Source organism: Mirounga leonina, unplaced genomic scaffold (assembly GCF_011800145.1).
Source record: "Mirounga leonina isolate KUSES-001 unplaced genomic scaffold, KU_Mleo_1.0 Mir_180, whole genome shotgun sequence".
NCBI lineage: Eukaryota > Metazoa > Chordata > Mammalia > Carnivora > Phocidae > Mirounga > Mirounga leonina.
Genome location: NW_023270469.1, coordinates 9,833,852 through 9,848,750, shown reverse-complemented (window position 1 = coordinate 9,848,750; position 14,899 = coordinate 9,833,852). Strand labels below are relative to the sequence as shown.

Genomic DNA, 14,899 nt, shown 5'->3' with positions numbered 1-14,899 from the left:
TTGTACGTTTTTTTCCCCCTTCCCTTTTTTACAACGATGAACCTCGGGATTCCTCATTTGCTTCTCCTTCCTGGGGAAGATTAAGGAACTGAGCAGAAACCGCGTTAGGCAACCCCAAACGGCCCGGCCCTAAGCCCCGCCCCCGCCCCGCCCCCACGTCTCGCCCCGCCCCGATCCTTCCTTAAGGCCCCAGGCCCCGCCTCATCCCCCGCCTCCTAGGCCCCGCCTCTCCCCCAGCCACAGGCCGCGGCTGCTCTGCGCATGTCCACCCAGCCGAGCGCTTCTGGGGCCGTCTCCGGGCGGAAACAAACTTTCCCCTGCAGGATGTCAGGACCCTGTGCGTCCCCGGAGCCGGTCAGGTAAGCCTCCCCCGCCCTCGGCGCTCCGAGCAGGGCCTGGCCCGGCCTTGAGCGCGGTGCCGGGGCCGTTCTCGCCGAGCCCGCCTGCCTACCTGCAGAGCCTGCGCTGCGTGCGCTTAGCCTGCTTGGCCGCCCCGGGGGCCCCGGGGCCTTTGCACCTCCTCCGGCCCGCCTGGGCCGAGCTTTGGCCCCGTGGGCTCACACCCAGCCTCAGAGGTTCGCGCCCCTTCCCCACGGGCAGAGCGTTTCCCCCTGCCCAGCTGCCTTCCCCCTTCAGCGCAGGGCTTCTCTGGAGTTTGACCCCCAGAAACCACCAGCCCATGCCAGGCAGCTCCGGGTTCAAGGCTCGGGTCTCTCAGTTACCTAACCTTCCTGAGCCTGGACGGGATCACGTCCTCACCTCGCTGGGCTGTTACGAGGCTAGAAAAAGAGAAGTGTGGAAAGTGCGTAGGATGAGCGCATGCTCAGAACAGGGGGGCCGCTACTGTGGTGTTTTCATGGTGGTTGTTACAAGGACCAGCCCCACATGTGGACAGACACGTTTCTGCAGACTTTTGCTACTGCCGGTCCCTCTGGGGGCCTCTCAAAAGTCACACTCACTCAGCCCAGTGCGAACTCGGGCGGGCCAGTTTTCTGGACACGGGCCTGTGTGCATGGGGTGCACTCCGGAGTCCCCTCCAGTGCCAGCATGCTTTTCAGGTGTTTGGTCGTTTTTGAAATCCACTGCTGTCACCCAGTCACTTTTAGTGAGCAACCCGCCGCGTAGAAAGAGGCCCAAAGTAGCAAACACCTCCCGCAAGCCACTGCCCATCTCATGCTGGAGACATTTATGACAGTCCTTACCATTAATGGGGCACTGGCGGATTCCAGTCACAGTATGTGAGCAGTGTCATTACATGCTCACAGATCTCTTCAAGCGTGTCACAGACTTGGAGAGGTCACTCCTAAACTCTTTAAAACCAGTTCTGCCGGACTTAAAATATCTCATTTTGGCCGGGATGCAAGACTACCTTTCCCCGAGAAAAATTAAAACCACACCGTTAGTTTCTAGGGCTGCCATAACAAAGTACCACAAACGTGGTGGCTTAAAACAACAGAAATTTATTCTCCCATAGTTCTGAAGGCTGGATGTCTGAAATTTCCTGCCTGTTGCAGCTTCTGATGGATGTTGATGTTCCTAAGCTTGTGGCAACATCACTCCAGTCTCTTCCTGTCTTCACATTGCCTTCTTCCCTCTGTGTGTATGTGTGTGTGTCTATGTCCTCTCCTTCTACAAGGACACCAGTCATTGGATTTAGAGCCCAGGATGATTTCATCTCAAGATCCATAACTACATCTGCAAAGATACTATTTCCAAATAAAGTCACATTCTGAGCCTTCTGGGTGACATGAATTTTGGGGGACACTATTTAAACTACTACATGAACCAGCAACAAAATAATGCCAGTCAAAAGGACCCAAACATTCACAGTCATGAATTCAGGGCACCCAATGTACTTATTATATATCCAAATACTTGCACATTATCAGTAATGGTCCTCAAAGTGGGTTCCCCTGGTCCACAGCATCAGCATCACCATTGCTTGGGAGTTTGATGCTAACTTCCAGGCCCCACCCCAAACTTACTGAGTCGCAGTTGTGGGGTGGGCCCAGCCCTCTGGGTAAATCTGTTGCCACTAAAGTTTGGGAACCACTGTTGTAAGGCAACTGAAAACATAAGGGTTTGATAACATAAGGGCCAGGTTAAGAGAAAGTCCTTAAGCTGAGAGTTGTCTAACCTTACCATGACTTGTTTACCAAACCTGTCTTACTTGAATATAATTAAGAATTCAACATTTAACTGTTGCATCGTTGAAAGAATATTTTACCATAATTTCTATTTTAAGTTTCAAAGTGAACTTGTGTACTAAACTGTATCCTTAGTAGTTTTTTGCTCATTTTATCTTGCCAACAGTCATGTGATTTGGGTGTTATCGTTTCTGCTCTGTTATTGAAAAATACAAGGAGAGTCAGAAATGGTAAGCTCCAAGACACACAATGAAACGGAAACATAGGCAGGACGAGGAGCTTTTTATCATGACTCTGGTTACTAAAATGTTTGGTTTGTTTCCATTTTAGAAACAGTTTGATAGATGATGCTAAGGCCCGCTTAAAAAAGCATGATGTTGGGACCAAATATTCTCACTTGTCGTCTAACAAATATTCTGTCCTTTTACCATTGTTGGCAAAAGAAGGAAAACTCCACCTGTTGTTCACCCTCCGGTCTGAGAAGGTAGGTGACAAAAGGGCTCCTGCCATTCAAGTTCCAGGATATTTGAAAACCCCACAAAAATTTGTCAGTTGCACACATTTTGAGGCTATGGATTCTCAAACGGACTTTCAAGACTGTGATGTTCAGGGGTCCAAGAAGCCGCAGGATAACATGGCATTTTTGGAAAGTTTTAGAAAAATAAGTAATTTAGCTAGGAAGTAACTTGAAATACTTTTAGACCAGGGTTTCTTAACCTTGGCGCAGTTGGCATTTGGGCTGGATAATTCTTTGCTGTGGGAGCTGTTCTGTGCATCGTGAGATGTTCAGCAGCATCCCTGGGCTTTACCCACTAGGTGCCAGTAATACGGACACAAACACACACACCCCTTTGTGACAACCACAGATGTCTCCAGACATCCCTGTCCTGGCAGGGATGGGGGGCACAATGCCGCTGCCAACAGCCACTGTTTAAGCCTCCCACCCCACGCCAGGTACACTGAAAATTCTGGAGCACAGAAATTAACAGCCTGGGCCCTGAAGCTGGCTGCCGATGTTTGAATGCAGGCTCTCTCCTTGCCAGCTCTGTGACTTTGTCCTAGTTACTTACCCTCTCTGTGCTACAGTCTCTTTACTTGCAAAATGAGGACAAAGTACTGGTGCTTGCTTCGTAGGGCTACTGCGAGGATTTCCCAGGGAAACAAATGCAAAGCGCCTAAACTGGCCCCAGCACTTGGCAAGGTTTCTGGTCAGTTTCAGCTGCCATCACTATTGCTGTTACTAGACATTGCCTGAGGTTTTCAGAGAAACCACTCTACTTTAAAGAAATGTTGCGCTGGGAATGGAGTTCCCCTGGGCACGCGCCTGGATACAGTCATTCTCCTTTGCTGTTAGGGTGCTTCTGAGGAAAAGTTGGGGAAGCAGTAACTTCAGAGTTATCCCAAGTACAAAAATGAAAATGGGCCATAAGCATGGCTTTCAAAGCAGAACATCAATGAAGAGTATCCCCTCGGGGAAAAAGAAAGCCAAGGACTCAGCTGAAGTTTTGTAGGTTTGGGATTAGACTCATGTGGATTCTTCTGGGTCTGGGTCGGGCAACAATCACATAACACAGGAGGTAAGAAAATCCAGGTTCCAACAGGAGATACCTAACTGGAAACCAGGGGGCCTGGGTCTGTTCTCAGCTCTGCCAAAAAGCAGAGGAGAAGCACTTCAGTATTACTTTTCAGACTGTCAGATGATTAATAATGTAGACAATTGAGGCAAGACCAAAATGGATCTCTGGTTACTATTTCATCCAGGTAGCTTTGCCTGTTGATTATTATGTGAGAATCATCTTAGACCATAAACTCTGGTGTGCAAAGATCACGTTAAAAACAAACAAAAAAAAGAGTATTTAAATCTGATTAGATATGATTCTATACCTATCTGGCTCTGGGGGCAAGAAATTCCCTCCCAGGCATTCCTGGAGCTGCACCCCTTCCTGGAGTCACACAAGTAGAGTTCATGAGTTTCCTCCCAGTAAATGGGGAAGGGGCACCTGTCTTCAATCCCTCCTGCTTCAGTATGGGCTCTCCTACCAGTTCTGGAACCTAGAGCAAAGTTAGCCCAGGTCATGATCTCAGGGTCCTGAGATTGAGCCCCACGTCAGGCTCCACACTCAGCATGGAATCTACTTCATATTCTCTCCTTCTCTCTCTGCCCCTCCCGCCCTGCTCACACTCTCCCTCTCTAAAATAAATAAATAAATAAAATTGTTCATTTTAGGCTATGTAAATTTCACCTCAATTAAAAAAAAAAATGCTTTTAAAAAATAACAGCATGTGGACCTGTTCTGAGGGCTCAGTGGAAAAACTTCTTGTGAAGCAGCGTGCCCAGAGCAGGGTAAGCACTCAGTCAAGGCGGTCTATTGATAACATGGCCCTTTTTATTCTACTTCCTTTTGGCTTTTCTCCCCCATCAGCGTAGATCTTGTTTCGTGTGTATGGTATCTTTTAGGGGCAAGTAGAGAAAAATTACAAGTGAAGGAAGTTCTCAAAGGTCATTTTTTTAAAGGGATTCAAGTAAAAACTTTTTGGGGGGGTGGTCTTACTCCCCCCCTTATTACCACCAGGGTGGGAGTGGTCTCTGGCACAAAATAGAAGTTCAGTAACTACTTGTTGAATGAGTGCGTGGTACCAGAATTGAAATCCCACATCGCAGTTTTGTTCTTTCAATATCCAGCTAAGAAGGTCACCTGGAGAAGTTTGCTTCCCTGGAGGCAAGTCTGAACCAGCAGATGTGGATGATGTGGCTACAGCTCTCCGGGAAGCCCAGGAGGAAATAGGGCTGCATCCTCACCAAGTGGAGGTTGTCTGCTGCCTGGTGCCATATCTGCTTGACGTAAGTGTTCGAGTGGAACTGGCTTACTTACACTGTCAAGGCCACCCAGTGGACCCATGGTCGTCAGCATTCCACGTGTGGCCAAGCATGACCCTTGACAGTGCTGTCCCTAGAGTCAAGAGACTGGCTCTTCTGTGGGCTTTGCCCCTTGTGAGCTGACTGGCCTTGGGCAAGCCCCCTTGCCTGTCTGGGCCCCTCTTTGCCCATCCAGAAATGAAAGGGTCAAACTCCATCATCGTTTTCAAACTGGATCCTGTAGAACCCTGTAGATGCTTCAGAATTCTTTCTTTAAGATTCAATTTACATTTATTTTTCGCCAGTATACATTTCTTTTGAGAATTCATTTGAAAAAATACCACACACTTGCGCATGCTGTGTTCCAAATTTTAGCTTCTTGGAGGCCACCAGTGCATTACCTTTGTCCTAAATACACTAATTTTTATACATACCTTGGAATCAAGCTTCTCCATATCACATTAATTGAGCAGTACCCTGAGATCACTAGGCAAGCTGTTTAAGAACTATTACTATTTGTAACTACATTTCTTTTTTTTCTTTTTTTCTTTTTTTTTTTAAAGATTTTATTTATTTATTTGACAGAGAGAGAGACAGCAAGAGAGGAACACAAGCAGGGGGAGAGGGAGAGGGAGAAGCAGGCTTCCCCGCAGAGCAGGGAGCCCGATGTGGGGCTCGATCCCAGGGCCCCGGGATCATGACCTGAGCCGAAGGCAGATGCTTAACAACTGAGCCACCCAGGCGCCCCTGTAACTACATTTCTCTATGAATCAGGATTTCCTTGATTGTATACATGAAGAAAAAAAAAAAAAACCATGAAAGCAACAAAATGAATTCTGGGACTCATATAATACCCAGATCTTATTTCACGTGAACTTATAACTTGTATTAATTGACTTCAGATGGAGTAAATGTTGTAAATTTATGCTCGGATAACAGCATTATTTCATTGGTTTAAAAATTTTAATATAAACTTGCAATGTTAGAATAGGTACAGATTTACAGAAAAGTTGCAAAGATACTACAGAGAGTTCTCATGTAGCCGCACCCAGTTCCTCCCATTGTTAACACGTTATGCCACTGGTGTCTACTTGTCACAACTCACAACTGAGAAACCAGTGTTAGTACCCTGCTGTTACCTAAACTCCACACTTTATTTACCTTTTACTAATATTTCTACTAATGTCTTCCTTTCTGTCCTGGATCTCATCTAGGATACTGTATTGTATTTGTTTGTCATGTCTCCTTAGTCTCTGGTCTGTGACAGTTTCTCAGACTTTCCTTATTCTCGTGACCTTGACACTTCTTCCGTGCACTGGCCAGGTATGTTGTAGAATGCCTCTCCATTTGGGATTTACCTGATATTTTCCTCACGGTTAAGCTAGGGTTATGGGCTTGGGGGAAGAATACCACAGGGAAGTGCTCTAATCACATATTGGAAGTAGGTGTAAACTGTATGTTTTATACATTGGACTTTCAGGTACATTTTTATTTCAAGAGGAGAGTCCCACTGATGCATAACAATTAGAAAACCAGTGGGTCCGACCATCCTTTATGTTCTGTTTGCCTTACAGTCTTGGTGGTACAGTGTTGTGATGATCAGTGATGCTGAGACATCTATCTTAATCAGGCCCATTTTCAAAACAGAAAGGTCACCACTCAAGGGAGATTTAGTTCGGAAGAAGCTAATGGCCTCTCAAGTAAATGCTTCCTAAATGAGAGGGGAAAACATGGGATTAGGACAAGAAATGTATCAATTACTTCCTAGGCAACTGTGTTTTCTAATGGGAACCCCTTCCGCTCGGCATCTGCAAATCCCCCAGCCTAGTTGGGGGATTTATTTTAAAACTCTATTGACAAATTGAACCCTAATGGTAAGAAGTTTCCAAAGTGAGAGTAACTCCTATTTCCAAGGCACCCGGGAGCTACTGAGTCCTGCCTGTGAAGAGAATATGACAGTCTCCACAGGAGGATGTCTGGTCTTCAGGAGATGTCGGTGGGCCAGACGCTCCTGAGGCCGGAGATTTCTAAAACGACCTCCTCTTGATATAATGATGCCGATCACCTTATCAAGAAGTTAGAATGAACAAAGGCTTTCCAGAACGGGTGTCCTGTGTTTGGAACTGCTAGCGAGGGTGGTTTTGTTTTTAGACCTTGCACATCTTTTAAATGTAGTGCAAAAGTACCACTGATTTAACACTTACAAGCAGAATCTAATTCAGTGTTGTTGTTTTTTTTTAAGAGTTTATTTATTTATTTGAGAGAGAATGAGAGACAGAGAGCACGAGAGGGAAGAGGGTCAGAGGGAGAAGCAGAACCCCGCCGAGCAGGGAGCCTGATGTGGGACTCGATCCCGGGACTCCAGGATCATGACCCGAGCCGAAGGCAGTCGCTCAACCGACTGAGCCACCCAGGCGCCCCTCTAATTCAGTGGTTTTTAACAAGCGCTGATTTTGTCCCCCAGGGAACATGGCAATGCCTGGAGATGTTTTTGGGTGTCAGAGCTAGAGGAGGTGCTGTTGGCTGTTTCCCACCTCCTGCTACCCCCCCAGGGCAGGCGATGGCCCTCCAGGCCCACCCCAGGAGTCGCTCTGCCGTATGTACTGCTGTTTGCAGTGGCCTCCGGAGACCTTTCTCCTTCTTCTCTGCCCATGGCCCACACATTTCCAGTCACTCTCCTTCACCTCACCCCCTCCGAAGCTTCGACTCCTGGAAACATGTTGGTGCCTTTCGGTGGCGTGTCCTTTCCTGGGAATGTTTCTAAGAGCAGCTGGCCTCCTTCCGGGGCCCTGAAGCAGGCCTCGTCCCTGTGGCCACAGCAGAAGCCAATCTCCACGGGATTCCAACTCAGCAAGTGGCCGAAGTGCAGTCTTTCCTTGGTCCTACAACGTCTGCCATGCACCCACCATCCTTCTTTCCCTCCGAGACAGACACCTGTGTGTTGGGAACTGTGTGTCCAGACATGCTACTTCCTCCACAAATTTCCAGAGTCTCGCTGACTTCTCTAAGCTTGAACATGGTGAACGTGCCTGACTTCCCATCTGAAATGTTCAGTCCTAAACTATTATCTCCCCTATGGCTTTGATTTTTTTTTTTCCTACCAATTACTTCCTCAGACTCTGATACGCGAGTCCGAGGGCCAGTACTGACCACACTAAGTTGCTTGTCCACACCCCTGCCTAGCAGTTGGGCCCTTAGAGTGAGGATGAGTTTGTGCTCGTAGCTCAGCCCTCAGGAAGAGCTTGAATCCGAGCTGCAGCTGAGACCTCTCCACCTGCGCGAGGCTGATGTGCCGTCTCTTGGAGATATGGCGACATGTGTGTCTTCATAGCCCTTAAGCACTGTGCTCTAGAGTGTGGGCAGCAGGCCGGTGAGTGCTGGTCTCTGCCAAGTATTACCCGGCCGTGACCTTGAGCAGGTCGCTTCAGGTCTCTGATTTCCCCTGTTAAAACTCCTTCAGGGTCAGGCTGTTGTGAAGAAGCAGGGAGAGGGTGCTGGGTACTAGTCCAGGGCCCCAGCGGCTGTGGTTACGTCATGGTGGCAGCAACCACAAACCGCACGCTGAGCCAACACTGTGGGCTCTGTCTGTCCAGACCCTTTCATATTCCTCTTCCTGTGTTTCTGAAAGCTCACACCTGCAGCTTTCCACCCTTCCCTGCTCACAGGGAGCCTGGAGGGCCTGCGAATGTACTTGGCCAGCCAGCCCTTCACCAGTGACTGTGCTGGGGGGGGCATGACAGCCCAGCTCTGTGGTGTACTTCACGCCCAGATGCCCTGCAGGGCCCTCGCCTGCCTTGCTCCCTACCTCATGCTTTGTCCTGAGAGCACTTCCTTAAGAAATCACTCGCATCTGAGTGTGCCCCATCTCCCAGACACCCAGGGCTCCTGGGGAACCCTGTGGCCAAAGAGGCTGAGCATTCCCTCAGGGCCAGGCGGTGATCACAGCTAGTGGAACACTGCTTCTGCCCTGGGGCCGCTTAGGACCCCAGATTTCCCACCGGAAGGACAGCTAAAGTCTACGTTCCCGTCTTCCACTCCTGGTCCAGATACTGACTTTCACCATTAATTCAGTTAATGGTCTGAGTCATCACTGTTCTTAAACATGCTTCAGCTGTCTCTCCCCTGAGAATTTTCCATAGACCGGTTTATCCTGCTCTCGTGTCCCAGCCTCAAGGTATATTCCTGGCTTTTCCCAGCCACTTTCTCTTGGAATGTCCCCCAAGAACTCCAGATTCTTCTTACTTTCCACTTCAAGCTTATGCAGCTCTTCTCTTATTTTTTTTTTTTTTAAAGATTTTATTTATTTATTTATTTATTTGAGAGAGAGAGAGCGAGAGAAACAGCATGAGAGGGGAGAGGGTCAGAGGGAGAAGCAGGCTCCCCGCTGAGCCGGGAGCCCGATGTGGGACTCGATCCCAGGACTCCGGGACCATGACCCGAGCCGAAGGCAGTTGCTTAACCAACTGAGCCACCCAGGTGCCCCGCAGCTCTTCTCTTATTATGCAGCTCCACACTAAACCCCAGGCCTCACCCTGGAGATTCCCAGCAGGTCTTTCACTTAATAATACCCTGCATTTGGGGCGCCGGGGTGGCTCAGTTGGTTAAGCGACTGCCTTTGGCTCAGGTCATGATCCTGGAGTCCCGGGATCGAGTCCCGCATCGGGCTCTCTGCTCGGCAGGGAGTCTGCTTCTCCCTCTGACCCTCCTCCCTCTCATGCTCTCTGTCTCTCATTCTCTCTCTCTCAAATAAATAAATAAAATCTTTAAAAAAATAAAAAATAATACCGTGCATTCATTTGCAAGCAGTTGTGGTTATAAATAAAAATCCCCCCTCCCTTATAAACATCTGTTATGTAAAATAGTTCATATATAATTATAAATGCAATTTCCCATAACTGGGTATATGCCACAGTTAATATGTCACTTTTCTATCGATAAGATGGCACATCCTTGTCTGTACTTACAGGGAGTAGTGTCTTATCACATTCATTTTGAGGGCTGCCGAGTATCCCATTACACAGATACACTCATAATTGACCTACCCTGAATGTCCATCAGTGGAGGAGTGATAACTCTATTTTGGGGCTATTGCAAATAATGCTTCAGTCCAGGGGTGCCTGGGTGGCTCAGTTGGTTAAGCGTCTGCCTTTCAGCTCAGATCATGATCCCAGCGTTCTGGGATCAAGCCCCATATTTGGTTCCCTGCTTAGAGGACAGCCTGCTTCTCCCTCTCCCTCTGTTGCTGCCCCTATTTGTGCGCTCTCTCTCTCTCTCAGATAAATAAATCTTTAAAAAAAATGCTTCGGTCTTGTATCTTTTCTCACTGGTAGGAATTTATCATACAGATATATTTATACAAATGCAATTGCTAGGTCAAAGGGACCACATTTTTATAACATTGCCAGATTGCCCTTCCAAAAGATTATACCAGTATGTTCACAAAAGATACATTTTCAGAGTCATCTTACAAACACTGGCTCAGGTAGGGGTGAGACTATCCCCATTTTACAGGGGACATGACTGTTCATGTCTGGAGCAAATTCTTCCTCCTTCCCTACCCACCTTATATCATTGCCTGCTTTGGACTCTTTTCTTAATTTGTGTATTTTGTTTTCTGCTTTTAGAGTGATACATTGATAACCCCAGTTGTAGGATTTATAGACCACAACTTCCAGGCCCAGCCTAATCCCGATGAAGTTAAGAGTGTGTTCCTGGTGCCTCTGGAATATTTCCTGCATCCACATGTCTACCACCAGAATTACCTGACACGTTATGGTCATCATGTTATTATTCATTGCTTTGAGTACACAAACCCTGAAGATGGTGTCACTTACCAAATCAAGGGAATAACTGCAAAATTTGCCCTGTTCCTTGCCTTAATTATTTTGGGGAAAAAACCCATCTTTGAAATGGAGTTTAATCTCAATGATCTGATTTCATCCTCTGAAGAGATCTTCCTGAAACTAAGTAAGCATGCTACAAACAAGTTATGATTTATGAGACCACCATCCAAATAGCTAAGAGGATTTTGTGTCTCCTTATCCATAAGAACAACAATAATGCAAGCTGTTGGCAATTGACAGGTGCGACTATTTTCCCTGCAATATGAAGGTAAAAAACCTTGCCTTTTTCCCACTTGCCCTGTATTACCTGAGAGAGCAAAAGTCTTTCAAAAGTGGAAAGATGTGTTCATAGTGTTGCATAATTTCACCCACAGCATGTTAATATTTTTTTGTACACATGTATCTGGCACATAGTAGGCACTTAATAAATATTTGTTGAATATATGACCATGTGGCATTTATTTTATCTGTGAGAGGTAATATCTCTTTCTGTCTGTTGTTATACTAGAAACTTCTGGCCAGCCATCAGAATCTATCCACCTTCTCCTCCCTGGCAGTAGAGTTGAAGCAAAGCTCCTAGCTCCCCAGTAAGAAATGGCATTACCCAGGAATCCTTGCAGTTAAATGTGGCTCTGGAACTCAATTTGGGCCAATGGGATGTGAGTGAAAGTTGACCTTGCAGGTCATCTCCAATTGAAGAGATAAGCCAGCTTCCTTGGACTCTCTTTCCCCTTTCCAGAAGCTGCAACATGGATTTACCTGGAATCCAGCCTTGGCCATACAAATGAGGACAATTCCTGGGGGGATGGCAGAACCCAAAGGGGGTAGGAGTTTGGATCTCTAAATGCCTCTTTGGAGTAAAGCAACCTGCCACCCAGTGCTGTTCACTTGGGCCTATTATGTGAGAGAAGAATAGAATTCTGTCATTTATCTGCCACTGTTACTTGGGGTCATTTTGTTAGAGCAGAGCTATGACCCTAAGTAATATACCATAACACTTGAAAATGGCTAGGTGGATATTCACCCAAACTTGAAATGTTGCCAGCAGTTAGAATTTGGGATGATCTGACCTTTAACACATGGGTTCTGTGACATACACAAGATGCCCATGGGTGTTGGTGGGTTTAGCAGTCATCATCCAGAGCAACTGAAATGAAGGAATTTAAGAGGCCCATATGCCCACCAATCGGAAGAGATAATGTTCTCTGTCTTAAGATGACGAAAGCAGAAAAACACTGGTTTTGAGCACAAGCCCCAAATGAAAAGTCAAAAAGACAAACATTCTCAATTGCATCCCTTTAGATCTACCACTTCTTCCATGGGCATTTCCATATGTCGTGCTTCGAGTTAGCAGGAATTTCTTCATTTAATTACAGTATTAACCATCCTGTATGAGGTCAGGGAGATCAGTGCATAAAGCAACATAACCTTGGGGCACCTGGGTGGCTCAGTTGGTTAAGCGACTGCCTTCGGCTCAGGTCATGATCCTGGAGTCCCTGGATCGAGTCCCGCATCGGGCTCCCTGCTCGGCGGGGAGTCTGCTTCTCCCTCTGACCCTTCCCCCTCTCATGTGCTCTCTCTCATTCTCTCTCTCTCAAATAAATAAATAAAATCTTTAAAAAAAAAAAAAAGCAACATAACCTTAAGTCCATGACGACAATTTCCTATCTTACTGACTGCTACAAGAATTTTAGAAAGCCAAGCCAGTTTTAGGAAGATTCTGGTATAGCTGAAAATGTGATGGCCACACCAAACCCATTCAGTCAGCCATGCAACTGCCCACTGCTTCAGAGTTTTTCTTTTCTGAGAACTCGCAGAGGAAAAATGCCTGATCTGCTGCTTTATACCCATAAACATGGAAATGGCACAAATCTGGCTCCAACCTTGAAGGCAGATGTTGGGTAAGCTTCTCCATTAACATTCAGTAACTGGCCCTGCATGAACAGGCCTAAACTGTTTCGGAGCAATTACAGAGGCATTTGCAAATGTGTATTTACAATCTGACAGCAGTGTAATTGCCTGGTAGATTGTTGACCCCTCTGGCAGTGCAGAAAGCTGCCTTTCCGAACTGTTTGTTTTTGTGAACTCCTCAGATCTGCCTGGTTTCTAAGGGGCGTTGGCCCAGCCAAAGTCTACAGTCTGAAGGACACTCGCAGCCACCCAATTTAAGGGGCTAAATATTTAGCAATGGGGGTAGTGCCTCCCCCTGCCCTTTTTTTTGAGGGGGAGGTATTTTCTGTCTTTTCTGTATTTTAGGACATCCATGTTCAGGGTTCCAGTTAAACATCCTTTGCTTAAAAGGAACGGAAGTCTAGCAAATCTGGCTCAAATGAGTTACTGGCAGGGTACAGATCTCAGGGAATCTGCAAAATCACTGAACAGATCAGCCTCAAGAAGCATAGCAATGGGGAAGGAGCAGGCCAGCTAGCTACCTCAAAAGCAAGAAGTTGTAAACCTTCCCTTCTGTATCCAGTCATTACTGGGGCAAGAACCATCCATTTGGGTTGATTGATATAGGCTTGGAAAAGCAGCAACTCAGTGTGTCAGTCTCCAGGTCCTTGGAGGAAGCTTCATTTGGCCTAGCTTGGGTCACCTGGCAGGGAACCTGTGGATATGGTCAAGGGCGGGGGTCGGGACCACAAATGCCCAGAGTCAGCAGGGTGTGGGGAGGAGCATTTCTGAAGAAAGTGGGCTAGGCGAATACCCCAAAACATTTCCTGTCTCTAAAATCCATCCCTAAATTCTGTAGATTGTGCCATCCAGACAGCTCAGCTCTAGCTCAGCTGGGTCTCCTTCTCTGCCTCCCTGCAGCCTCGGTTAGCAGGTGGTTAAGAGCCGTGGGTCTGAGAGGATGCCTACGTTTGAATCCCAGCTCCAGCATCAGCCTGTTTGGTAGCCCGTTAGCAAGTGACTCATTCTCTACAGGCCTCAGTTTCCTCTTCTGTCAGTGGGAGAAAGAAACTTTTTGTTTTAGGCCTTTTGAAGGGATTAAAGGAGTGAATACACATGACCCCTTTACTGGAAGCACAACTAAATGCTCAGAACAATGCCTAGAAGTAGAAAGGGCTCCGTTTCCTGTTAGCTAGTAATTAGGGCACTTTTATAACTGCCAGGTTATAACAATAATGTCAAGTATTGTCATTTCTCTGATTCAGCACATCATCATTTCCTTATGCCAGAGGTTCCTGAACTTTCTTGGTTCACACTGGGCACCCTTGATGTCTCAGTAATTTTTTCAGGGTACATGTAGGCTGAAAGAAACCCTGGGTAATTTTGTTACGTTGTTACATCCAAACAATTTAGTGTTTATGTCGTACTAACTTGGTAGCCATTTGAAGATCTACCATATACTAGAAAAATGCTATTTTTGTTTGAATCTTATAAAATAACCACGATCGCTCACCAACGGGATGTGGGCACCAGTTGAGGACACACATAGACGGGAGATTCAAAGCCAGTTTTGTGATAGGAATAAACATGCAGACGCAGGGAGGAGGGACACCTGACTCAGATTTGGGACTCAGGGGCGCCATCTTAGAGGAGGTGGTGGTGGAGCTGAGCCTTGCTGGGTGAGGAGGTGCTACCCGAGTGAATGGGATGGCAGTGGGGACGATGGGGACTAACACTGGTTAAGTAGCTGCGCTACACCTGGCCCTTTACTTTGATGACTCATTTAACCCTCACACCACATGTCTGCAGTGAGTATTATTCTTACTCCCATTTTTAGGTAGGAAAGTTTGAGGACCAGAGAAGTTAAATATTTGCCCCTGGTCACACGGTTCATAAATGGAAGAGCCAACATTCCAAACCCACATGTATGAATTTTGGAGTCCATACTCTTTTTTACTCTTAGCCACTTACTCCAAGATGAGGCTAATTTCATAAGGTCAGAGGCAGGAATAGAAGGTTCAGTTTATGTTTCCCCTGATGCCCCGCACATGAAACGGAAAACAATACAAACTTAATAAATTGGAGGGAGAGCAGAGTTTATTTTTGCCCTCATCGTGTCCTCCAGCTTACACAGCTGGTGTTGCACACCCTGAAATGACTAT

The 14,899-nt window shown here is 46.8% G+C and overlaps 1 protein-coding gene across 2 annotated transcripts; it reads left to right on the top strand.

Moving 5' to 3' along the window:
• Positions 1–229: 229 nt before the first annotated feature.
• On the top strand, positions 230–11,489 carry NUDT7 (nudix hydrolase 7). Of its 2 annotated transcripts, none has more exons than XM_035024738.1 (4): positions 230–359; positions 2,478–2,631; positions 4,831–4,989; positions 10,629–11,489. In XM_035024738.1, the coding sequence occupies exons 1-4, from the start codon at positions 262–264 to the stop codon at positions 10,995–10,997; spliced, it is 780 nt and encodes a 259-aa protein (XP_034880629.1). In that variant the 5' UTR covers positions 230–261; the 3' UTR covers positions 10,998–11,489. The 2 variants fall into 2 exon arrangements, with proteins under 2 accessions (XP_034880629.1, XP_034880630.1); XM_035024739.1 differs by lacking the exon at positions 10,629–11,489 and adding an exon at positions 7,469–9,275 and having other exon boundaries at positions 277–359.
• Positions 11,490–14,899: the final 3,410 nt, after the last annotated feature.

What these genes read in the sequence shown, in the direction of transcription:
- NUDT7 (XM_035024738.1), top strand. Translation starts at nt 262, where the DNA reads ATGTCCACCCAGCCGAGCGCTTCTGGGGCCGTCTCCGGGCGGAAACAA. An exon ending in GCGTCCCCGGAGCCGGTCAG is followed by an intron (nt 360 to 2,477) that starts GTAAGCCTCCCC and finishes TTTCCATTTTAG; the next exon opens with AAACAGTTTGATAGATGATG. An exon ending in TCACCCTCCGGTCTGAGAAG is followed by an intron (nt 2,632 to 4,830) that starts GTAGGTGACAAA and finishes TTCAATATCCAG; the next exon opens with CTAAGAAGGTCACCTGGAGA.